Source organism: Bactrocera tryoni, chromosome 3 (assembly GCF_016617805.1).
Source record: "Bactrocera tryoni isolate S06 chromosome 3, CSIRO_BtryS06_freeze2, whole genome shotgun sequence".
Lineage (NCBI taxonomy): Eukaryota > Metazoa > Arthropoda > Insecta > Diptera > Tephritidae > Bactrocera > Bactrocera tryoni.
In genome coordinates, this window is record NC_052501.1 from 84791039 (window position 1) to 84818639 (window position 27601).

The 27601-nt window shown below is 37.8% G+C and overlaps 1 protein-coding gene and 1 long non-coding RNA gene across 2 annotated transcripts in view; one reads left to right on the forward strand and one right to left on the reverse strand.

The window, feature by feature from the left end:
- The window catches only part of LOC120772948, a 41723-nt gene that overhangs the window by 7684 nt on the left and 6438 nt on the right, over positions 1-27601 (forward strand). The window lies entirely within an intron of this gene.
- The window catches only part of LOC120772943 (sine oculis-binding protein homolog A), a 35496-nt gene that overhangs the window by 7527 nt on the left and 368 nt on the right, over positions 1-27601 (reverse strand). Inside the window, exon 2 of the mRNA XM_040101845.1 lies at positions 25998-26295. Within this exon, the coding sequence (XP_039957779.1) occupies positions 25998-26207 (210 nt within the window). The 5' untranslated portion in view covers positions 26208-26295. The remainder of the gene's footprint in view (positions 1-25997; positions 26296-27601) is intronic.

Below are 27601 nucleotides of genomic sequence, written 5' to 3' on the forward strand. Positions count from 1 at the left end.
TTTCTGTACCAAGCACCACACATACACACGCAAAAATGCTTATCGAACACCTTGCCAGCAATGTCCAAGTCTTATTTTAATTGCACTTATTTGTTGTCTTTCGCTTGGTCTTGGTCTGGCGGTACTTTGCACCGGTTGGCCGCGTGTGCGAACCGTGTTGCTGCTGCATGGGGCTCATCAAAACAGCGGCGCGCTGTTGGAGTGTCAGGCGATGCCTTCAATCATGCGCTTCAGTGCAGCCAAGTATCAAATTTGATATCGCACTTCCACGCCGAACGGTGTTTGGTGGCGAGAAAAAAACTGCACACCGGTGCACGGCAGCTCGATTGCGCATGTATGTGTGCGTGTGTGTGTGTTTCTGCAGATAAACTGTGCAAGTAAGTGTGAAATATTCCAATTTCAATTACTAATTCGATCGCTTGCGAGTTGACATGTGGCAGGGCCAAGCTGGCTGCCGCTACTAGCCAGCAAACAAGCGGCCTTACCGCTGCCAAGATCCATTTCTTGTTCGTTTTTTTTTTCTCCTTTATTGTCGGCCAGCCGTCTCACATCTTTAAGCGGTTGTGAAATCGTTTTTGTCATCGTTATTGTATCATATGGACAACAACAACACCGCAGTGCTAAAATTCATTGCATTTTGTGTGTGTGTTTTTTTTGTTGATTCCGTTTTCGCGTCTCATTTGTTGCTTTTAACATATCAAATAACACTTTTGGCTCCCTTAGCCGGTACGCGGCCGAAATTCGCCAAAGAAAGAAATCAGTTTGATTTCACAGCGGAACGGGTTTCAAGTCTAAACCAACGCACTCGCCCTTATGTATGTATCTGAGGCGTGTACATGTGAGTGCATTAACTGTAAATATATATGACATCAGCAAATTCTCTAGCTTCGAAGTAGTACAATGCTCCATAGCGTACGTCAACTCTAATTAATGCGAGTATACCATATATTATAAGATCGACACTTTCTGATAAGAGGCTGGAGTAATACAGGGTGCACAAAAATTTCATTTTAAAATAAAAAACAACAAGAATAAATATTATATTAATTTCAGTTAAGCTATAATACCCTTCACAAATACAAATGATTCGCTATGCTATGCTAAAGTGGTCCGATATCAGCGATTCCGACAATTGAGCAGGAGGAGCAGAAGGTCTGCAAAATTTTTAATTTGATATCTCAACACTGAACGGCTTCTTCTTTATTGGCGTAGACACCTCTAACGCGGCTATAGCCGAAATGTGTAGAAGTTCACCCAAAAGAGGAAAGTTCTCTGAGCGCAATTCTCTTGAGAGTGGCCAGAAACGATTATTTTACACATGACTTAAGCAGCTCTTGGCTTCCGGTCTTAGACCAAGAATCCTCCTCGGCAGCCAAGAAACATCCGTTTGAAAGCGAGCTAAAGTGAGAAGGTTAAACATCTCTCCCTAGGGTTGTATGTTGGGTTTGGAACCCGCCACGTAAAAAACACACCCAATGAAAAAAACTGAACAACTAGTTCGCGTATATATATTCACGCAGCCAGACGGACAATCGATTAGACGGACAGAGACTTGGACATGGCTAAATCGACTCGTTTCCTTCCGGATGTTATAAACATTGTAGCAAACTTAATATACTTGTGTGTACGTTGTTCAGGGTATAAAAAATCAATAAGATCCAACCGCACAGCGTCTAACCGTGCTCTTATCCTTAGTGGCCTTATAATTTCAATATAATTAACTGGGTCGTTCAAATCATCGTTAGTCGTTTCTTAGTACCAGACATGATGATACTTAGCCGAGTCTGTAACTGGTTTCACATACATAAGTTTACCGTACTTGCTCTTTTATTGTAAAAAGTGTATGTCGCCCTTTCTGCCTTTAGCCACTTAGAATTCTTTCAGGTAACGTATTTTCTCTCGGGCGAACCGTAGCTTCAGGACTCCTTTTGCAATGATGTGGATATAACTCATATTTTCAAAGACTTCACTTCTTTGATCAAAATTCATTCGAATAGTTTTTTATTTCTTTTAGCTTCATTAACTGACGAGCACTACTCTTTATTGTGTAAACAAGCTCCCGAAAAAACGCCATCACTGGAGCGAAACTCCCAAAGGAAGCGTCGCAGAATTTATAAAGTAATTATATGATTAGCGTGATATGTTAAATCGATTGAGGCAAGTCGGATTATCCGTATGCCAAATATATGACTAGTCCTATCATATCTCTAGATCCTATCGATCACAGTGTGCGAAAGACTGAAGCCCATCGTTAAGAAACTGATTGGTCTTTATCAGTGTGGTTTTAGACCTGGAAAATGTGCTATCAGCCAGAGCATGCGCCAAATCTTGGAAAAGAGCTGTGAAAAGAAGATCAACATGGAAGTAGATCGATAGAAGATCGACATGGAACTAATACGGCTGTGTAAACTGACAAAGGCTGCGTCAGGATCGGTACGGACTTCTTCAAGCTGTTTGAAAACAAGAGACAACCGCGCCGTTAGTTCTGCTTTTTTCAGACAGGATAAGGAAGCGATGGTCTGATTGTGTACGAAGACAAGACGATGTATCTCCAGTTATCAAAGAAACAGTCATCGCATTCGCTAGGAGCAGGTTCGCAACGAAGATTAGACGGGTGGTCTGGTAGTTTTTCGATTGCTTGAGGTCGTTCAGAAACGGATTTCAAACCACTAGTACCCCACGACTGCTACTAACTACAAATATAGTTAAAATTTCATTACCGATTACACGCGTATCGTTTAATGATTATTTGTAATCAATATCAAAGGCAAAAAATTGCAAAAAACTTCGTGCAAAGCAATAAATGCTTTGGCCATTAGTGGACCCGTTCTCGACAAAAGCAAGCATTGCAAACGCAGAGTCGTAATGCGCAATTAAAATGAAGAAAATTAATACTCTGGAAGACCAAAGCGGATGAGTACAAATCGAAGCTGAGATAATCATCGGAGGCGTCTTACATTACAAAAGTCGTAAATCTAGCGAAGAATGTCGCAAGAGAGTTAGAATAATAGCTATTAAACAAAATAAATGCTTAGCCGCACCGAAATACAACTTACCAAACACAACAACAACAAATGTTTGTATATATTTTGAAAATGCAGCATTTAATATTGGCCACCTGAAAGGATATTGTATGGCCGGCCACTTGAGCTCGCGCAGGAATGGCAGAAATAATTGCTGCACAGCGACATAGAGCCGCTTACAGGCGTATCACATTCATCCGTGCCGCATTGCAGCATCATTTACCTAACCTCCACTCGAAATTAATTTTGTTTTAAGTCAACATTCGCAATTTAGTCGCAGCTTCTTTTCCAATGGCCTACATACATACCGACATATGCCCACATAGTTTGCGCTCTTGCGCTCTCCGCCGTTTCCTACGCGATCGAGTGGTTTCAATTTCACTGCGACGCGCACACTCACAGGCCGTTGGGCGCTGCCAACTGCCGCCAGAGTCGGCCAAATGGCTAAAGCAGTCGGCAAAGCGCGTCAGTCAGCCCGCCAGTCAAGTTGCCCGTCCGCATGGCGTTTGGGGTGGTAGCCCCGGCTCATCGGCTGCGCTGCGCCGCGCTATCGAATCGCCTTCATGCTCGCATCGCGACGCGCACAAATCAGAAATTAAAAACCCCACATAAATTAAAATTAATAAAATGGAAAAAGAAGTAAATAAGGTAAGAAATCTGCCGGTTTGTAATTTGAGCCGCTGAGAGATCTCATATCGTCAACAGCGTCATTGTCGTAGTCACCATCGATGCAACAACAACACAGCGTTGTCTTCATAACGCTGGTTGCTGTGCGCTCGCGGCGTTGGGCACCGGCAAGGGCAACACCAAGTCTGTGTGTGTGTGTGCATTTGCAATGTTTACATGTACAAAGTTGCAAAGTTTGCAAACATATTAACTGTGTTTTCATGGGAATTTAAGTTAATAATTAAATCAATGTACAGTAATATCTCTGTTGTGTGTGTGTTGCCCACATGCCTTTGGAAAACATGCTTGTTATCTGAATAATTAGCAATTCAGAGTATAACTTTATGAAATCAAATACGACGAAGAAAATGTGATGGATTCTTGAGACAAATTGTAAAGCTCAATTTTCTTTTTGAAATTCGGCTTGAGCTATTTCGTTCAAGTGAAAATGCAAAACTATGTTCAGTTTTTCTGTTACGGCGGCGTTCAGACCCAGCAGATTATTTGAGCGTTTTGCGAGTGCGCTTTAAAGCTATTTATTAAGGTACAAGTACCTTCTTGCTCTGAATGGACAAAACCTAGAGTTTTATTTCCTAAATCATCAAACGCAAGACTATCTCTCGAGGTATGGTCATTCAGCTGCTTCAAGGATTGTTTGAAGCAATGGACCTTAGAGGAACACCACAAGTTCTGGAACACAAGCAACAGAGGGCATACTACAAAGTGACTATGAGGTGGTCCACTATCAAGGACAGACCTCCTACTTTTAGATAAAAGGGAGCTTAGTAACGTTGTGGGGGTCATCACAGGGCTCCTACCCTTTAAATTCCCTCTTCAAAAATGTGTAAAGTGGATTCGGCGGAAGCATGCGCGGAAGATGATGAGACGCTGGAACATTATTTATGCGAATACCCAGCCTTTAGGCTGAAAGGTACATATATTCCACGACAACCAATACTCCAAATTAAAACATATTGTGCACCTGAGGTGGGAAAGAATCAGGTTTTTCAACAAATCCATTGAGTTGCTAGATAACCTTTAAACTGTGGTTCGGAGCTCATGCGCTTCCTTCACAACCAACAATCCCATCTCTCGATGGTTCGAGTTATTAAATAGTTGAAACTAGGGACCGGGAAAAAGCTTGTCATAAAATCTGTCAGCCGTGAAGGCTGCTGGAAATTTTGAAGCGGTATTTAAACGTATTTCATTTTGGCGAAGACAACAACCTGCTTTTAGCGATGGCAATAACCACTCTGGACCTTAACCTTAAGCTTAAGGTTGTTGGTTTTGCAAAGGGTCAGCGACGATTGCGGTAAATGTTAATTTAATCTTGTAATATATTAATTAATCCAAAGGTTTCCATTTGGTATCCTAAAAGAAATTATAGAACGCGTTAAAGTAGATATTCCATCTACGTGTAAGTAGAAGTAAGAAAGGAAGAAGAAATACATACATATGTAGAAATATCATACCTTAGATCACTCGGGTTGTCCCCGAAGGCGAAACTGAAGAAAATAAAGCGATATATCATACTTACATACATATGTAATAAGCTAATAGTGACAAACGTAAAAATTATGATAAAACGGTTTAAGATATAAAAATTGCCCTGAAATCGTCTCTTGATGCGACACTGAGGTAAAGAGATTCGTAGCACTCAATGTAGGCGGTTCGACACGCTTCTTGATTTTGACTCCACGTTATTATATTAAGAATAAAGTGCCGTAAAATAAGTAAAATGGTCTCGACATTTCTGTTCTCAAGTCGAGTACTATCTCTAACCACAATTCACTAAAGTAACCACTCGTCTATAAATTCATAAAGCTGTTTCCGGGAATAAGGTTGACCCTAAAGTTGCTGTTCTTATTCGCCAACAAAGTGTTTAATATATTTTCAGGTATTTCATTTTAAAGTATTTCTGCAAGCCTCAAATGGAAGCCTAAGCGCCAACAGTAAAACTATGCGGTACTTAAAATCTTTATGCGGTTTGCTGTTGCAACAAATTCTGCGGAACTATTTTTACGTAATCCGAGCGGCTGTGCGGAGAAATATGCAAAACATGGCATTCAAAAAAAAAGAGAAATAATTAAAAACTTTGGCATGCAGCGCTGAATATTTGATATTTTCTGCAGTAAATAATAAAAACAAGCATGTAAGAAGGGACTAAATTCGGGCGTAGCCATACTTTTTATACCCTTGCAATTTGCAAGTATACTTACAGGTGTTGACGAACGATATATGCGTTATAAACTCAAATGGAAATTTGAAAATCTTCAAATGAGCATGGAATTATAGACCCAGTTTTACAGCTCAATGACCGCTTTGTTTATTTTTAGCATCAAGTCAATGACCCTTTTGTTTACCTTTAGCGAGGACAATAACCATTTCTTTACTTTTACCGACGACAACAATCACTCTGAAAGTCAATGACCGTTGGTTATGTCCTTGCCCTTTTGTTTACATTTTCCGAGTTCAACGACTTCTCCAAAGACCTTTGTTTACATTTGGTTAGGTTAATGGCCTTTCTAAATTGACCATTTTGTGTGATCAATTACCTTTCTTTCGGTCAATGACCTTAGGTCAGATTATGCAATGGGTATTGCAGATGGCCGGAATCGGACTAACCTAATCAAGGTTCCAAAGACCACTAATATACAAGTGTTTCTCAAGTTTAATTCGAATCATCGCTTTCAAATCGCTCGCAGTTCTCCGGAATTCTACAGGTTTTGTCATCCTACTCTTATAGTCTCGATTAAATTTAGGTCTTATTAACAACCGTTAGGTGAACAAAAATATTATACTCAGCTGAAACATGCTCCGATAGTATAGAGCAAAAGTAAAACCGAAACCGTGATCGTGCCGGGGGACGAAGGGGGGGACAAGCCGCTGCGTCGAACGCAGTGTCAGCGTGTGGGCAGCGCGGCCGCTGTAAATCCGACCAACGGTGAATTGTGTAAAATGAGGCGTTAAGCATCTAATGTAATTAAATATTTGAGAAATTATTGTTATTATGAACATTTGAATTTTGCGCTTTTTCACAAACAACAAATATAAAGCAACAACAACGAAGCAACTGGTAATCGAATATGTTGAGAGAGCGCGGGGAAACACGTGGCCTGGCGCGAAAATATCCGAAATAATAATAACAACAACAACAACAACAGTTAACAGTAACAACAGCAAGAAATACCAACTATATACCTTCGTCTATACACAGCACACCAGACAACAACTCCAACAACAACAACAACAACATAGTTGTTAAGGTACAGCAATGAACGCTGTAATGGTGAAAAATTAATTTTATGCCAAACACAACGAAACGATGTGTAATCGGAGACGCACATGTAATTGTAGACGCTTGCAACAACAACAGCAACAGCAGCAAAAACCATAACACACAGCGATAATGCCGGGTAGCGCAGCCAACGCTGGCAATATATTAAAAAGTAAATAAAATAAAGCAACGGCAACAACAACAACAACAACAATGAAAATTGATTCGCATAAAATAGTATAATGAATGGGACACAGGAAGAGGCGGTTGCGCCAAATGTTGAATTGGACAACTGCCGTACTCTGCACATTTGTACGGGTGTGTGTGTGTGTGGGGTAGTCGAGGGGCGTTGCAAAATCCAATTGAATTTGCGGAAAATGGTGGGGGAGCGGTACAAGATATATTTTCGTTTGTGAACAAATTTGAAATTGAGTAGATATTGAAAAACTTCGTATCTATTACCCAATAATTATTTTGGAATAAGAGCTCTGTACGAAATGAGCAATTATGTAGTCTCCAATGGATGTGGTTGCATATTTTTTTATTTTTATAGCCTGAAGAGAATGTGTTAGTAGTTAGTCAGGAGAGTTGTGTTATCTAAAATAAGTATGTATGTTCAATATGTTTGCAATGAGCTGAGACTATTGAGCCATGTCCGTCTGTCAGTCTGTATATACTAGTAACTCAGTTTTTGAAATATCGCTCAGAAAATATGCACACATTATTTTCTCTTTAAGAGAGTGGTAATTTGTAGGAACTGCCGGTATTACACCACTACATTGTATAGCTTCCATACAAGCTTAACGATCCAAATCAAGTTCTGGTAAGGAAAACTTTTTCATTTAAGAAGATATCGTCACGAAACTTGACATGGGTTATGGCTTAGAGCAATAGTGTAATCTGCGAAGATCTGAACCATATCGGATAGCTATAACATATAGCTGCCATACAAACTGAACGCTTTGAATCCAGTGTTGGTATGGAAAACTTTTTCATTTGCGACGATATCTTGACGAAATTTGGCACGAATGATTATCAAAGAAAAGACTATAATATCCGAGCGAATTATTCAGATCGGATTGCTATAGCATATAGCAACCATACAAACTTAACGATCCAAATCAAGTTATTTTCCGAAAACTTTTGACTTGTGAGCGGTATACGCATGTTATCTACAACTTTTATGCAGTGCTAAGTAAACGTACAGATTTTTATTAGATTTCTATCTTTTTCGTCAATTATTTCCGCCACAATTTAATTAAATTAATATTTTGTGTGCTTTTTATTTAAACTTCATTTCAAATTATTGCTTTGCAACATGCAACCCAATATCCTTTTCATGCGTTTTGCCCTGCACATATAATTCCATGCTGAATGCAGCCGCTGATATCCAGCAATGTGCATGTATGTATGTGTGCGCATACGCTGGTGCATGCAAATGATTCACACTCGCTGCTGCACTCTTGTCACCTTATCCCTTTCACAACGGTCGCATGCCCTCTCGGCTCCATTGTCAGCCTGCCAGCCTGCCAGTCTTGCCGTGTTGCAGTCAAAACCAGAGAGAGCCTATCAAATAACACGGTAATGACAGTTTTGCTGTTGCTTTTGCTTATTTACCTTGTGCGCGCACATTGTTGTTGTTGTTATTGTTGGCGTATTCGTTATTATTACACCCCTGGGCTGTTGCATGTGATATGCTGCAAACCGTGTTGCATGTGGCGGAGGTCATGCATACATGTGTATATATGTGCGTGTGTGTGTTGGCTATGTCTGTATATTGAATATTATGCATTGTCTATTTTGTTGTTGTTTTTGTTGCTACTGCTGCTTTGTAATCGAATTGCCAAAAGGTAAAGTACAGCAAGCGCAGCGTCGATGTTAAGAAGATAAAGGTTGACGAAGCAGCAAAAGTATCAAAGTATTGTTGTGGCATGCATACTTGTATGTATGCGGCATGTGGCACATATATTATAGTATTTCGTTTATATGTAGTTGCGCATACGCATTGTCCGTAAGTGTGATTGTTGCAGAAATATGCATTTGGCTACTTATACAGACTCACTCACACACACACACACAGCGACATTGTAATGTATACTTGTATGTGTGCGTAACTTAGAACCTTGCAACACAATTCCTTGGGTCACATGTTCGCACCCAAAACACTATCGAATTTCTACAAATGCCTTACCTTCCTGTCGACATCCGCCACCCCCCTGACTGGCCTGTGACCGTAGCCCTTCGCATGTCGCTTACGTCTCCAGTCCTTGGCTACAGGCACCAGTTACAGGAAGATGCAAGCTTTAGCTGTTGATTTTTCGACACACCGCACCCATACTGCGGCCATTCAAGGCGTCTGCTGCTGTGTCAGTGCAGCTGAGATGTTGCATGAAGGCGCTCTTATTGGATTTTTTGGTATTTTTCTATTGCAACATTTGTTGCAGCAACTCATACATGTGTACGGGTGTGTGTGTGCTTGTGCTCAATTCATTATAAAATAAATATGATACGCTTTTGTAAACTGAGATTTCATAAACGAATAGGCAAAAAGCGCTGCAATAATAGCTCTAAAGGCAACAGCAACAGCAATAGCAAAAACAACCACAGCATCAGCAGCATCAATGGCAAGAGCAGCAAATGAGCGAGTAAATAAATTTCACGTAATTAAAAACTGTGATGCACACACACACATACGCACACCAAAGTGCCGCCAAGTCACATTGAACTGTGTGCTCAAAGCCAGCGCTTACATATCTACATGTACGCGCATACATGCAAACCTACACACGCGCAAAGGAAAATATTATCTCTACACAATATCAAATATATTCACCACACATGCATACATACATCCACCATATGTATTGAGGCATTGAGGCACACACACAAGCACACATTTGCGTATTGAAAATGCCACTACTCAAATTGCAGCCGTTAAATTTTAAATGATGACAGTTCGTATGACTTGCGCTTTGCTTTTTTGCTCTCCCCCCGCCGTACACCGCATAATGCTATCAACTGCTTGTTGTTTCGCTGCTTTTGCCACTGCATTTATGCTGAAAATAAGGAAATTTGTAATTGAGAACTTCAAAAACAAGTCCGTTTGGCTCATTTAATGCCCACGCGGATGTTTCGCAATGCATGCCAGTGTTGCAAAGCGCTAACATCCGTTGCCAAATCTGTTTGTTTTGCTATAAATTGCTATGGATTTTAATTAAATGTGCATAATACGATTTTTATAACAGCTGAACTTCGCTTCTTTATGTCGAAACGTTCTAGAGCTTTCAACAAGTTTTCCGATGTCAAAGAGTTGGAGGTGGATTCTCATCTTCAACATTATTTAACACCACCTCTCATGTGCAAGTAAATTACGAAATTTGTTGATGGTGGAGTTGTGGTTGTGCTTTCTTTTCGCCATTCGATGCCAATTGGAGATTTCAAGTGTAGCCAGATCCCTCCCAACCTGGCCTTTCCCACTTGTGGAGGACTTCTTTTTCCACCGCTTCGCCCGACGGATACTGCGTCGAATACTACTAGAGCTGGAGCGTTTTCTTCAATTCGCTGAACTATGTCAATAACTCTTATAACTCATCGTTCCATCGAATGCGATATTCGCCGTGGCCAACGCGCAGAGAACCATAAGTCATTCGCAGAACCTTTCTTTCGAAAACTCGTAACGCGATAAGTCGAGATGTTGTCATCGTCCATGGCTCTGCACCATATGGCAGGATGGGAATAATGAGTGACTTATGTAGTTTGGTCTATATTCATCGAGAGAGGACTTCTCTACCCAATTGCCTAGTCACTAGAAGCATACAGATACAGGGTTGAAATCCAGGTGACTGTCTGTCTATCTGTGCGTCCGTTCGTGCAAACAGCAACTTGAAAAAAAGTGAGATGTATTGACGAAGCTTGGTATGCGTGTTCGTTGGCAAAAACTTTTCAAAAAGTAGGCGTGGCTCCGCCCTCTAATAAGTTTAATGGACGTATCTTCTAAACCACTAAAGCTATAACAACCAAATTCGCTTAGCGCAAATATTATAAGAATTCTTACTGACAGTGTGACTCACTCTTCATAGTATAACGGTACGGTTAAAAACTAAAAAAAAGCGCGATATAACAATAACTAAATAAGCCAGAGACATTCAATTTAACCGCCGAGATGGTATGAAAGATCTTTAATGGAGCCGGAGTCAAAAATGGACGACGGTCATGGCACCGCCCACTTTTAGGTGAAACCACATATCTCGAAATCATAACTTTTGCCATTTTTAGAGCAAGAGATTGATTTCATCAATAATTTGATCCTTCCAAGCAAAAAACTGGTCCAAGTGGTCTTTGATACGTGATTCCCCCCCTTCCAAATATGTTGCGGAGACCGAAACTAGTCCAATAGTGACAAGCCTAGAGAATATGGCGTGGATGGTTGCACTTTCCATTCCAAATGCAAAAGCTTTTGGCGAGTCATAAAACTTGTATGAGGACACGCATTATCTTAGTGGGGAACCCTATACCTTTTCTGTTGATCAATTCTGGCATTTTTTATTAGAGTGAATCACTTAATTTGTTCAGTTGATCTGAACATACATACTACAGAACTAATTGTGGTATTGTCGGGCAAAAGCTCAAAAAACGATCCCTTTTAAATCCCTCCAAATCAACCACTTTCGAAGTATGTAGTTTTAGCTGGCTCAACCTTTTAACCACATGATCTCTTGCGATTTACATTCTTGTAAACAATCCAGTTTTCGTCTCCAGTAACAATGCACTTCCAAACTTGGTCATTTGTCTCACGTTTGATAGCCAAATGACAGTCGTTAATGCGACGAAGCAAATTTCATTCTGTAAAAATATGAGAATCCCATATCTCAAGCTTCGAAATCAATCCTAGACGCTTCATGTGCTTGTGAACGGTCACATTAGACAAATTTAATCTTTCAACATTCTGTCGAGTCGATGATCTGTGTCGACCAACGACTTTATTTCATCCACATCGGTTTCAAGAGGCCTTCCAGGACGTGGTGCATACTCAAGATCGAAATTTCCGGAACGAAATTTGAAAACTTAAGTCCTCTCCTGACGAACAAAGGTCAAACTCTACATGTCCCTCATCATTCCCGTCCTTCTACAAGTAGCGGAGGCAATGACATCATCTGATCACTCGACCTTAGGAGTGTTCGATACTTTTTTCCCAAAAAAATAAAAAAAGCATTTATCCATATTTTGCCATAAATTTAGTTATGACTGCGTGTGCCCCATCATCTTCCTTTCTTGATTGTTTTGACGAAACTACGTCAATGCGTACACTTGCAATAAAATATCACCTTCAGGCAATGAGTATTATAAGTATTTTGTTTCGGTTATAATTAACACCTCACACCTTGCCATACATTGCTTGTGTTTGTGTGTGTAAGGAACTTAGAGAGTTGTTTATGGATTGCCGCTTCGGTCGCCTAACAAAAACAAACGATTATGAGTGGACAAAAGCTTTGTTAGCACATCCTTTAATAATGCGTAATGCGTTATATGTTTAAGCCCGCTTCTCCCCTCATCATTCCATTTTACTGAAGCTGTTCCATCTCTTCCTTGTCATTAGCCGGTGCGCTAACGATGGCGCCTTATAAAAATACGCTCTGCAATTCGATAGCTGAAGCTGACTGCCCGCTGCTCACTGGCAAATCTAATACTAATGCACAAAAACAACAAACATGACACAATATTGGAAAAACAAAACAGTTAGGCCGACATTGATGCAACAAGGATAAGCAACATGCGTAATATTTATATTCGTTTTTCTTTATAACGAAGTGCTTGGGTATAGGCCGTGTTATCGTCGTAATTTTGCCGTGTTACGTTGGAAGGGAATCGGATATTGCGCTTAGAATAACAATCAGTTGTACGAAATCATAACAAAGGCGAGCAATTAATGAAGAACTCGATTGAAAATGCTGGAAGGAGCTGAAATGTATTTTAGTTTGTGAATATATTCATAATAATATCAATAATAGAGTTAAAATTGGTGATTTTTCTCAGTGTAGCTCAAGTATTGCTTTGAATACAAAGTCAGCGCGACTTAGAGTCGGAAGCTCAGCAGCGAAGCTAAGTTGGTTAAATTACCTAAACGAAATTATGCATATAATTATTTTATTTCAATTGAAAAGTCCCTGGCATGACAGAAAGATGGCGCTACCGAAGAAGGTGAACACAGTGGACGCCCAAAAGAGGTTGTTGCCGACGAAAATATCAAAAACTAATTTTGGATGACCGTAAAGTGAAGTTGCTCGAGATAACAGGCACTCTAGCGATATTAATTGAACGTGTACATCATATCATTCACGGATATTTGGATATGAGAAAGCTCTGTTCAAAGTGGGTGCCCCGCGAGCTCACTTTTGCCCAAAAAAAGGACGGTTTGATGATTAAGAACAGTGTTTTGAGATGTTCAAGCTTAATAAACCTGAGATTTTGCATCGATATGTGACAATGAATGAATCATGGCTCTCTCATATCGCTCTGAAGTCCAGTTGCCAATCAACCGAGTGGACGACTTCACGCGATGAACCCGCTCCAAAGCGTGAGACTCACTGCTAAGGTTATGGCGTCTGTATTTTGGGATGCGCATGGAATAATTTTTATTGACTACCTTGAAAAGGGAAGGATCATCAACAGCGATTACTACTTCCGTTATTAGAACGTTTGAAAGACGAAGTCGCTGAAGAACGGCTGCATTTGAAGAAAAAGAAAATGTTCTTCCATCAAGACAATGCACGGTGTCACAAGTCTGTGATGACGATGGCAAAAATTTCAATTTCGTATTGCTTTTGCATCCACCATATTCCATAGATATGGCTCTCTGTTACTATATTCAGTTCTCATATCTCAAAAGAATGCTCCTGAGAAGGAATTTTCGTCGAAAGAAGAGGTGATCGCCAAAACTGAGACCTATTTTTGATTATACAGCGGCTCACCGATAAAAGATATTAAATATCCGATTGCATTTTTGGCATGACAAGTCCTCGGTGAGCCCTTAAATTCTCACAACCCAAGATTTTATAAGATCTTAACATCTCATCTTTTTTTAATCTGCATACGGTAATACTTATGAAGGGTACGACCCACACATCATACCTAAGGCTCGATGATAAACCGAGCTGTTCAATATACCACTACCAGCGCCATTCTAACACCAACAAAGACGGATGATTCGAACAAAACGAGATCCCTTACAGATACCTTAACTAAGTCTTGGTAAAGAGTGATTTCGTCTGAGGGAACCTCTAAATTTGTAGATGGCGGTTCTTGTCTCCTCCGATAAAGCCTACATCTGTAGAGTATTTAAGTGTCACTGAGATCCATTACGATTACGTTAGCCAAGAGCTTTGAAAAAGCTCATAAGAAAATAAAACAGTGACCATCTTTTTTCGTTTATCCTACCAAGTCGAGGTTTCAGATGTATATATTTTATAGGGGTCTCAAAATCTGAAAAATATTAAGCCAGAAACTTAAGTATGGTATTTATTGGATTGTTCATTAGAACATACATACATATATTAGTAGCCAGTAAAAGACCGGTTAAGCCACGAAGGTGCCATTAGCTGATCACCAAATAACTTTGATCCTACGTCCACTTCCACCTCACGACAACCCCTTGAAATAGCACAACTCGTGAGTAACAACTTAAATTACTTGTCGCACACTAACATCAGCCAATACCACAGATGAGCATTTTTACTTTATTCGTAATTCTGCGTTTGTCATTTAATATCGGCAAATGCACTTACGATACGCCTTGTAATACAATAAGCCCATGCCTATTTGTAACATTGTACTCGTATACCCGCTGCATGCAACACAGTCGTACATTAGTATAAGGTATACGATAACAAATAGTGGCATTAAGCATTTTTATTCACACATACACACATTCATACATACAAACAAACGAATGTTGCTCGGGTGCATGTAAATAAATGCACACCCCATTTCGTTGGTTTGTTGTTGCTACTACGTTTGCTTGTGCAAAAAAATAGTAGTAGAAAATATTGAATTGCGAAAAAACGACGAACACACACACAACTCACATAAGAAAATTGCTACCAAGAAGAAGGACGCACACGTTATTCAATCTCATGCTATCGATATTCGATTACACACACAGTACCCGGTATGTGTCAGTACAATTCAATACCTTGTGTTGCACATAAGCCAGACTGCTGCCGCATATACTCGCACATGGTTTGACGGGTGTAATATCCTCGATTCTCAGCTGAAGACACACATACGCACCTCGAAAGTACACAGAATAAAAATAAACTATTCCAAGTGCATACAAATCGTAGACAAACAGCGAAATATTAGATCTTGGCAAAGGGGTGAGGGTAACGGATCGGATAACGCTTACCCGCAATCGATTGTTACGCGACTTGTAGCACCGCCCGAACGTCCCACTTGCATGCCGGTTGGGCGCCGACTGTAAAGTTTTACGTAAGTATTTAGGGCTTCGACATGCATCTCGCTAAAATTACTAAATTTCCCAGAACTTCCTTCATTAGATTTTGCTTTACAGTTTTTCATTGTCTTGTTATTAATTATATCACACAGTTGTCTTAATGTTACTCTTAATGCATGGTAGAGTGGTGATGCATCAGCTGCAAGCTTATAAGCGAAACTATGAGCGGGCTGAGTTCAGTTTGCCAGCAGTTTTCCCCCCAAGAACTTGGCTAATGTCTTTAATTTGTAAGAAATCAAGACTGGCTGCCAAGTCTGTCGGAAATTTTAGATGAAGCACAATGAGTTCAAATACTATAAAATTTAGAAAAATATTTCGAAAATGTCTGACGTTTAGGGACGTTAGAATGCGTTTAACTCCAATTATTTGCCTGATATTGGTATAGCTTTGTAATTTTGCCAATTCTTTAAAGGACGGATTGAAATTCACATTTTCACGATAGTAATAATCCCTGAAGCGATTGAGAAAAAAAGTTAATTTTCGAGCTACAGAAGTAAAGTTAGTCAACGAACTTAAGTCTTTGCGGAGTTCGAAAAACAGATTCCAGATTTAGGAGGATTAAGTTGGAAAATGTTTCACAAAATTGAGATCCAAGGTTACCGCAGTACTGCGCTCACTATTTAAGTAGAAGATGTACACACAGAACAGGTCCGGGTGTACCCAAGTAAAACACTTTTTTTGCCAAAATTCGTTGATTTTTATTCAACATAGTTCCTTCATAGGTGATACACTGATTTGAACTACCCTCCAACATTTCTATACCATTTTTGTAGTACAATTTGTCCTTTGCTTCAAAATAGGTCTCAGTCTCGGCGATCAACACTTCATTCGACGCAAACTTCTTCCAAGCGAGGGTTCTTTTGAGATCTGAGAGCTGGAAATAGTCACTCGACACCATTTCTATCGAATTAGTCATTAGTCGAATAAAGCTCTTTGCATAAGCTCTGTAGATCCTCTGGCGAAAATCGCTTGTTTAATTTGTGGCTTCTTTGGAGGTCAGATCCCCTTACAATACCTCGCACTTACTCTAACGTTGAAATAGGATATGCGATTGTAAGTCTAGACTCTACTTCAAAGTTTAAGTGAAGACTAACTAAAATTATAAAAACAAAAAGGACAGGGCATTGAAAAATATTATAAACGACAACAACAACATAGAAAATAAGCAGAAAATTTCAACCGAGGAAATATAAAACGAAACTGAGTGCTAAAACATCATCCTAATATGGAGACTTTGGAAATGAGATATGCCACTTTGTTGTGAGCGCCGTTTGTTGTAATGGGTGGTTGGTGGTTGGTGGTAGGTGTGAGTGAGATTCTTGTCGCCGGACTGGTTTTGTTGCAAAGTTCTAGTTGAATTTGTCGCCTGCTATTTGGCGTTTCATTGCTGTGTTTGTTGTTGGTGTAGGTGTAAAATGACCGCTGTACTTTTCACATTGTTGTTCTTGCTGTTGGTGTTGTTCTTGTTGGCAACAAAAACATACATAAGTCCGAGTATATCTTATGTCAGCAGCGTAATTCATATACGCGTGTCATATTCGCTCGGAGCGCCGCGTTGTTGCAATGTTTGTCGGCGCGAGAACACATGACCTTCTCATATACATATGTCCAGAAGTTTGTTTGTAACAGTTTGAGCAATGTTGAAGTTATTGTTGTTGTTGGCGCAAAAGTTTTGCAATGGAATTATGGTGTTGCAACTATTGTGTTGCAAGCTTTTTGAGGTAATTTCTTTTCTTGGTATTATGCTCGCAAGCATGGCTTAGTCTGAAATAATGGCTAGTTACCCAGAGAAGGGAAGACTACTGCAGACATTGAGCATCTTATTCTAGTCCTTCAGCACCTTTAGTGATTTTTCACTCAATTGCCTCCTGCACTGTCTTATTGCAGCTGAGCATATTCTCAGCCCACAAGCATCGCTCTTTCACTCAAACTGCGTTTACGGTAGCTTACTAAATCTCGTCTATGGAAGGCATATTTTAATAGAAAGTGTTGAGCTTTGAGTCCGTTTATGGCTTTGCTCTGCTCTAATTACTGTTGAACTGTTGAAGAGTTGCAAAATATTTAAGTTTTACGGCTTTTTTTAGTGACAACGAATATAAGAATTGTACGAAGAGCCTTAACTTTCATCAGTGCATGCATACTACCAATAGAAAAGTAGTATGTAGAATGGAAAATAATCTCAAAAAAATAAAAGTAATCAAAAAGAAGGATACGAAAATAACTAACAAAACTAACTATAACCTATAAAGTATGTTTTGAATATTTTCTATCAAAATATTGGGTAGTCGAAAAAGTCTTTTCGCATTTTGTCTATAGATGTCGATGCAATCGTATATCTGCAGTGCTACCAATCACATTGTTTCATACTTTATAATGTTGGAAAGGTGAGATTTTAAGATTCATGTAACCAAAAAAAATTAAATTCGGGAAAGTTGAAAAAAAAGTTACAGTTTTCCCAAAAATTAGTGAAAATAAATTCGCTATATTTGAAATTTTTGTATAATAAAGGGAAGACTGCCACCCAAGCCACCAATGAAATTTGAGAAGTTTACGGAGACGATATCGTTCCTATAGCTAAACAATGGTTCGCTCGCTTCCGTTCTGGAAATCTCGAAATATCGATTTATACGGATGAAATAATGTCTCTAGCGGAAAGATGGTAAAAAGTGGTCGACCAAAATGGTACAAATTTGTTTATTAGTATAAAATAAAAAAAAAAAAGTTGAAATTTGATTAGAAATACGAAAAGACTTTTTCGACTACCCAATATAAGTAATAAAAAATGAAGACAGCAAAATTGATATAACTGATCAAATTTGTTTCGAATATTTGCAATCAAAATATCATATTCTTTATCGTTCTACATTTAAAGCAGCACTTCTCCAGCCATTCTCCAACCATTCATCCACCATTTGCATATCGTATTTAATTAATATTGCTTTTCTTTCAAACTCTTCTTCAATTTCAAATATGTCAAAGTGACATTTTATCCTCACTCGCCTGACGAGTGCACTCATTCTACTACTCATGCGCTCAGTTACTCAAAGCGGCACTCACCTAACAACTCAAACACACCAATACAGCCAAGCCAATGTCATATACTAATAAGTGTATGTATGTAATTATAACGACGCCTCACTATTATTTTGCAGCAACTTGCTTTTTACTGTCATTTGTTTGTATACTCTTACGGTTGATGGTAATTTGATATGTTGTTTCATTAATAAAGAAGGCAGCGGTCATTCGAGCTCAGGCACTAAGTATCTAATGTAAGTACACATACATACATAGATATATTTATATATAAATGCGAGTGTGTGTCGTACGTGCGGGTAGAGTATATAAGTATATGTATAAATATGTATGTGTGCCTTTTGCTTGGTGTAAACTACACGTGCATTTGTTTGTGTTGCTCGGTTTAGAATTTCTTAGCAGAGTGTGCGTGTACGCAGCGTGGTGAAGTTTAAGACATCTCATATCTCATAGTTTCTGCCTCTGCGCCAGCTTTTAACGCTCCACGCTTGTGATACTGGGGTTATTCTCCATGCCAAGCGACAGCAAACGCCGGATTACCTCACTCCAATGTGCATTTATGCGGACATTTACTAATCTCATGTTGTTTTAGAAAAATCTACGCAAACATAGACACACACATACACAGACAATTGTGTATTTGTGTTAGTTTGCGTCTAAGCACAATAGTTTATGCATTTGTGCCATTGAAATGCGATATTTGTCGTGGTTTTTTTATTTGCGCAAACTTCTTTTTAATATTTCGTGTTTCTTCTATTTACTTTCTGTCCATTTTTCTCTTAAATTTAAAAGGCGCAAGGACATAATGTCACATTTACCGTGTTTGTTGTCCGGCAGCAATGGTAATTTGACAACAATGACAGCATTGTAACCTCTGCGGTCAGCATATAGTGTTATGTAACAGGTCAATTGAAAAGTCCCCGGCCTGGCGGCCGAAAATACAGTTGCAGCAAAAACTTGGCTTGATGATGAGTTTCTGGATACTGTCTCAGGAAAATCAACCATTAGTGATTGGTGTGCTAAATTTAGATGTGGTGAAAGAGCACCGACGATGATGAACGAGTAGACACCCAAAAGAATTTGTTACCGACGAAAAGATCAAAGAAGTTCACAAAATTGTTTTGGGTGACAATAAAGTGAAGTTGTTCGAGACAGTAGGTACTCTAGAGGTAACAACTGCACATTTACATCATATTATTCTCGAGTATTTGGGTATGAGAAAGCTTTGTGAAAAGTAGGTGCCGCGCGAGTTTTCTTTTGACCAAAAACAACGAGGAGTACATGATTCGGAGCTGTGTTTGGAGATGTTCAAGCGTAATAAGCCCGAGTTTTGCATCGATATGTGACAATGGAGAAGATATAGCTCCATCATTTCACTCCGAAGTCCAATCGACGGTTATCCAAGTGGACTGCACACGATGAATCGGCTCCAAAGCGTGGAAACACGCAAAAGTCGGCTAGCGAGGTTATGGAGTCTGCATTTTGGGATGAGCATGGAATAATTTTTATCGACTATTGGATACCGTTATTGGAGTTTTTGGAGGACGAAATTACCGAAAAACGGAAACATTTGAAAAAACAGAAAGTGCTGTTTCATCAAAGCAACTGCAAAAATCCATGGATCGAGACTCGTTTAGTATAAACATCCACCCTATTCTCCAGATCTAGCCCTCAGTCACTATTTCCTGTTCTCAGATCTCAAAAGAACGCTCTCTGGGAAGAAGTTTTCATCGAATGAAGAGATGAACGCCGAAACTGAGGCCTATTTTGAAGCAAAGAACAAATTGTACTACAAAGATGGTACTAAGGTAGGCCGGGGACTTTTCAATTGACCTGTTACACACATATGTATGTTTGTATGTATGCATATGCGCGTGGCTTATTTGCAGAGGACGAAACTTTTTTCACAATAGAAAGTCAAAAGTAAACAAATCCTAATGGCCAACGCTTAGTTATGCTAGATAGTATTTGGTGAGCCAAATTAGCTATTGTGTATGCATACAAACAAACACACATACAATATACAAATATCCATAAGTATATACATATATAAGCCATAGCATACATGTATGTTTGTATGTATGTATGTACCACACATATGTACATATGTATGTGCTGCTCAGCTACCCATTGCCTCGCTCGCGTTTGTCTACTCAAGCGACGCATTGCTTATTATTAGCATGCGTATTAGCGTTTTCGTTGTTGTTGCTGTTTTTTCGTATACAAATGTTATTTTTAATCCTCCAAATGCGAGTAAGCATTGATGCGCTCTTCATGCGACTGTGACTGCAATTTTATGCTCTTCGAAGACACTGCGGCATAATCAGGTCGATACCCCTAAGGCTGCTTGCATGTGACTTTGTGTGCGTGTGTGTGTGTGTGTGTACAGGCAAAGTGTAGCTACGTAAATATTCGATGAAGCAATGCAGGAAAAATTAAATTTAAACTTGAAGATAAACATTCAAAGAAATAAATCTGTAATTGTACATATGTATGTAGACACTCACATATACATACGTATGTACATATGTATTTATATAAATATCAATTTCCTTCTTCTATATTGAATGCACCACGCTCAGCAATGCCCACACATGCGAGCGCTGATGGTGTTCTTAGCGGTGTGGTAGGCGCTCTAATAACTGTAATATGTATCTTGCTCGCTTGAGTGTTGTTGTAAGTATGCACACACACATCGTGTTGTTGTAATATGTTTTTTTAGTAAAACATAAACAACAACAAAAATAGCGTCAACTCGTCCGATCGATAGCGGCAAGAGATCAACGTCAACGGCGGCATTCGAAAATTCGATCTGGCGAAGAGGAAAAAATTAATTTACTCCCACACACTCTCAGATAAATAAAGCAGATCAGTGTGAATACGTTTAATTTCACTTTCGGTGGGTATAAAAAACTTATGTCTGTATTTATAGACACATCTAAACCTACATACCGACATATTTTGATTTGTATCTGCGCGCAAATGTTTTAAGGAAAATATTTTCTGCTAACTAAAATCGTTTCTTGCCATAAAACGGTGTTTTTTGTATTTTTTTATTTTTATTTTTTTGTATTTGCAATTTTCATTTGAAATTCGCATTACTTTTTTGAGGTCATCATGGGAATTGTAATAAAATTTCGATATTTCGTTTTGGTGAATTCGTGCGATGAACAGAAAACGATAATATTTTATCGTATTTATTCAAGCACATATTCTGATCCCGTATATATGTACATAAGTACATACATATGTACGAATTTCAAAACTAGAGGTTATTCGCTTTCATGAATATTGTTATGGTTTTTGTTGTTGTAACTACTACATATATGATAAGGTTTATTTAATATTTTTCTATTTCTGCAGTGTGTAAACTAAGCCTGAAAATAATACATCTTTAAAATCTAAAAACTCCTTGTCGGAATTTATCGTTACTTTTTCGCCAGTGAAGTGAGAGAAAGGTCTATAGAGTCCCTTTCAGTTTTTCTACAACACTGCTGGTGGATTTTGAACATAAACCACAATATACAGTTACTTTTTCTACAGTGGAGAGAGAAAGAGAGGGTTAGAGAGTCTTTCTCAGAATTTCCTTTTATAAAATCTCCTTTCCCAATCCAAATTTGCACTACTTTTTCACATTTAGCAGAACTTATCCCTCCATTAATGTACCAAATGTGGGTCTCCAAATAAACCATTGCCTGGGCTTATCACTCCCGATAATGTACTTAACCTATACGGCCAATTTCTAGTTTTTGGGCCATGATTGAGCTTAATATGTTTAGGTCACTGAATAAAGTGAGGGTTTCTAAAGTTGAATCGTTCGTTGGCCGACCCTGCTGATGGATTTAGAACATAAACCACAATAAGCCATTATTTTTATACAGGAAAGAAAAAAAGAAAGAGAGAGACCTAGATATGGATTTAGAGCATTAACTTCCAAATTCATCCCACTACAAAAATTGAAATTTTTCACTCTAAGTTACCTTTAAGCAGAAATTTGGCTTGTCGCTGATCATAAATGTGAAATTTGTTTTGACAGCAGTTCTGACAGCCATGCTTCTGAGAAATTCTATACTTCTAAAGCACACTCTACTAATTTTACTAATACGTACATATGTATATGGATGCATTTATAAAAGAAAAAAATCAAATTTTTAAAATCATTTCTTTCCAAAATCATATGTTTTCTTTCAAAATATGAAATAAAAATGAAATATTCTACAATAAGTTTGCACTCATACAAATTTACATTCTTATAATACAATATACTAGATATTTGTTTATATGTGATCTATCAAAACAATTTGAGTCACTCGCGTGTACATGCATACGTATGTATGTATATGTAAGGCAAATTGCACACAAACAGTACAAATTTGCATTTATCTATGCACATATGAATCTAAATATATATGTATGTAAGTACAAAAGTATGAATATTATTTTCTTTAATCTGCCAAAATCTGCTTGCTTAACGCCCCAAACCCCTTCGCTTGCTGCCCAGTTTCCCAAGTATTAAGTCATTTGCTAAATTTGAAATTCAAAACAAAGCAAATGAACGAATAGTAGAACAAATAAGTAATATGTAAACGAAAAAAGACAAAAAAAAGTATTTTAGACAAAAACAAAATTATATTAATACATATAAAAATGTATGTAATATATAATAAATATGTGTGTAAATAAGCTAATACTTATGAGCTTACAAACGCACACATTTATTTGCAAAGGCAATGAAAGTGAAATGTTTTCTAAAATTTTCAAAATTTCATAATACCAGAATGCAATTAGCAAAAGTAATAAAAATTATAGTTAAAAAATATTTTTTTAGTTATAGTGGTTATAATTTAGTTAAAGATGAGCAAATTGCGTTAGCAAATAATGTTTATTTAATGGAAATGGGCATATTCGAGGCAAGATCAGGTAGTTTTTGGTATTTTGTGCTATCTGCTGTGGCATTTTCTAAATTCATTAAAATTAGCTGATATTCCATTTTAAACTAAATAAGAGTTTTAGTTATAAAGTGGTTATGTATTGGTTATAAAGTGGTTATCTATTGGTTACTTTATCTGACAGCGATTTTCGATTTTTCTTAGAATACGCTGTTTTACGTTTTAGGTGACGATATATTCCATGCATTTGCTTACAATTTTATGCCATAAATTAGCCGTGTGAATATAAAAAACAATCACGTTTCAATGTCACAGAAAATGAACATAAACACTGATATAAAACGCAAAAAAAATAAAAATTTTGCAAAAATCACGGACAACCATGAATGAAAGCCGCACACAATTGAATAATACATAAGATATGTGTAGTGAAAAGTAAGATTTACTCAAATATGCGTGTGAATAAAGATTAAAAAAATATATAAGCACATATACATATATATATTATGACAAAAAAGTAACCGGAAGTTGCAATTAATATCCCCGGGAAAGAATTTGTCTCAAATTTTGTATTTCTAACCAAATTTCGTGTGCGGAATCATTGCGAACGTTGGAAAATGCTTACGGAGATTAAGTTTTATCAAAAACACAAACCTACGAGTAGTCCAAAGCTTTCAAAGAATGTCGAGAGATCGTAGAAGACGTGCCTCATTCTGAACGACCTTCGGCCTCTTCAACTGATTAAAATATTAAAAAAGTGAAAGATATGATGCTTGAAAATCGTCAGGAAAGTGTTAAAGAGATGGCAAGAGTGCTCGACATCTCTCGCGAGTTCGTTCGAATGATTTGGGTGGATATTTTGGGTATGAAACGGGTTCTTGCTCGATTCGTCCCGATAAAGCTGAATTTTTTTCCGATCTAGCCACGATTGTGACCGAATTTAAAGCCAAAAACGCAATGAATACCCTCGATTAACCATCATATTTACAAGATTTGGCTCCGTGTGATTTTTTCTTGTTCCCCAAACTGAAATTGCCACTCCGCGGAGCCCGTTTTCAGTCGATTAAAGAGATAAAACGAAATTCGAGTCGAAGACCAACCTAAAGATATTTCTCTTCTAAAGATGTTTAGCATAAGTATATTACATCCCTGTCATCAAACAAACAGTCGTCGCACTCGCGATTTGGCTCCCATGTCATTCGATGGAACGATGTACTGTTTGAGGTACACGACGACCTTGACATAGTTCAGCCGTCCGAATGTTCGAAGCACTTTTGGCCTGAAAGTATTCGACGCAGTACCCGCCGGGGGAAGCAAAGAAAGAGGAAGACCTCCACTCTTTTGGAAAGACCCGACCGAGAAGGACTTAGCTTCGCTTAAAATCTCCAATTGACGCCAAGTAGTGAAAAGGAAAAACGACTGGTGCGCTGTTGTAGACTCGGCTATAACCGCGTAAATGGGGTCTACGCCAATCAAGAAGAAGAATAAGTGCATTACATCTGATGGAGATTACTTTAAAAGCGACGAAATAAATATTGTGGAATAACTAAATATTTTATTTACAATTCCCGGTGCTTTTTTGTCACAATGTTTATATATCTGTAACAAAAACAAGTGTTTTCAAACCAAAAATATGTTTGCAGCTATATTTCTCACGCACGCCATTAAAAATAATTGTTTATTGTCATAAAGTAAAAGTGTATGAAAGCACACAGACATGCATATAAATATATGTATGTTTTTACATGTGTATGTATGCGTATAGCAATTTATTTTGCAGTCAACCACAAGGATTTTTTTATTTACTCGCATATATTTGCTGTTTGCAAAAATGTTGACAATATGAATAATTTATTTGTTTACAAATGTCTGCGAGAAGGTAAAAGTGGGCAGATAAATACGGTCATGAACAGCGACGAAATAAAAAGTCAAACAAGGAACTGGCGTGCTGAACTCCTGCATACCCCTCACCCTACCCCTCGAACTCGAAGATGTGAGAAACGAAACGCAAGAATATTGTGGGCGGCAAAGCTTTATTAAGCTTATATCCACATAAAATAAACCTTTAAAGGGGAGGTGGGCGTGGTTTGCAGCTATACACGCCCATGCATGGTTATGCCCACATTACCGCGAGCAAAAGTGCTGCTGAAACTCAATCTAGCACAAACTTCAGACTCACAGTTGCAGTACAGTTAAACCGTTATAAGGTCAGTGGGCGTGGTATTGATTCATCTACACCTACTCTGCTATAAATTTATGCTAAGTAAACATTATTGTGGGCTAACTTTGGAGGTCCAACATAGAAACACAGGAGAAAAATTACACTACGCAACAAATCTGAAGCAAGAACTTGCGACTGATGTGCTAAGTAATCTGTGTGTCTGTCCTTGAAGTGTTCTGATTTCACATTTGAGTTCAACATTTTTCCAACACGCACATATTTTTTTTTATCATTTTAGAAAAGGTTGGTGGTTTGATCCCTAAAATCCGCTAGAAAAATTTGTTTACCATTTTCGGTTTTAGCAACCCAAAATGAGCAGGCAACAGCCTCTAACAGCACATTCGCAAAATAACTGTAAACTAGTGTCATTTTCACTCACCTTTATCTCATCACTGGGCAATTCCTTCTTTATTTTGACCGCCTGCATGGCCGCTGTAGCACTTAAATCGCTGGACGCTGTGTTCAAACTGGAACTCGTTGATATATCCACAGTGCCTGTTGTTGTTCTAGTGTGGTTTGCTGTTTCTAATGTAGCGGTTTTTGCTTTAATTTTTGTACCAACACTCAAAGGTGAGGCTTTTTTGGACATGCTTTTCGGGAGTTATTGTATTATAATACCTTTTTGCAATTATTTCCGCTTCACTTTGATATAATTTGTTTAACACGTTTTGGAATTACTGCAAAGAATGAGATTAATTAATAAACTGAAATATTTCAGCACACTTTTCAAAAGCTTTAGTAAGCGGTAAGGAATAGTTGCAACATTTTATTGAGTTTTCTGATTTTTAAATTTCAAAATCGGCTGTAATAAATCACTTCACTAAAAAACATATTTTATTGTCTATAATTTCCAATTTTTTTTTTAAATTTTTTTTATAGCTGACGCTTTGTTGTTGCCTTCTTTTACATTCTTTGGCGTTCACATAATTAATTTTCATCTTATTTGCGCTTTGTTTGTTTGTTTTAAGTAGCACAAATCGGCTGCGAATCGTTGAAAAATATTATATAGTTTTTTCTCCTTGAGAACGACTATGGAACGCTTATATAAATCCATTTAGCCTGCACATAGCCGCAGCACACACACATGCACGCCTGTTCGACGTATCTTTTTACACATTGATTTGCGTGCATTTGTTTCATGTCTGCCTGCCCGTCAACTTTTCTGTAATTCAATACTTTCGTTGAAATGTTACCAAGTATCGAGTGACGCTACACAACCAACGCTTGGAGAACGTGAAATCGAAAAAAGTTCCGAATAAATGACATGCAATACAAATGTGGATGACAAAGTTAAGAATTAAAATAAAATAAAACAACAACAAAAACACACAAATTAAAATGACGAACGAAATTGAATTTCAGTGCTAAACTATTTTCTATGTAGTACATATGTACATATGTATGTTAGTTTAGTAGTATGTATGTATGTGCAGGCCGACATACTTAAACATACATATTTCACTAACATTTACTTAATTTTTTATTTTTATGTTTTTATTTCACTTATTTTCCTTTTTTCCATTTGTTATTTACTTATAATTGTTTAATTTTCTTTATATATTTTTTAATTTAAATAAAATTTTGTTTTATTTTTTTTTTTTTTGTAATTTTATTTCTGTTTAATTTAGTTTAATTTTTATTTATTTATTTCACCTCAAAATAATTTGCTTGACTTATTGTTTTTTTTATTGTTTTATTTAGTTTTTTATGCATATGTTTTTATTTCACTTATTTGTTTTGTTTTTATATTTGTTAATTATTTATTGATATTTATTGTTTAAGTCCCTTTAAATTTCAATTTCACTAAATTTTTATTTTAGTTTTTGTAATTTTGGTTTATTTTTATTTATTTATTTGTTTTTTATTCAATTTAGTTTAATTTTTTTTACTCATTTCTCTCTATTTTTATTTGTAACGAAATTTATCATTTAACCTCAAAATAAGTAAGCGTTCTCTGCGGTCTATCGCTCTCATCAAAACACA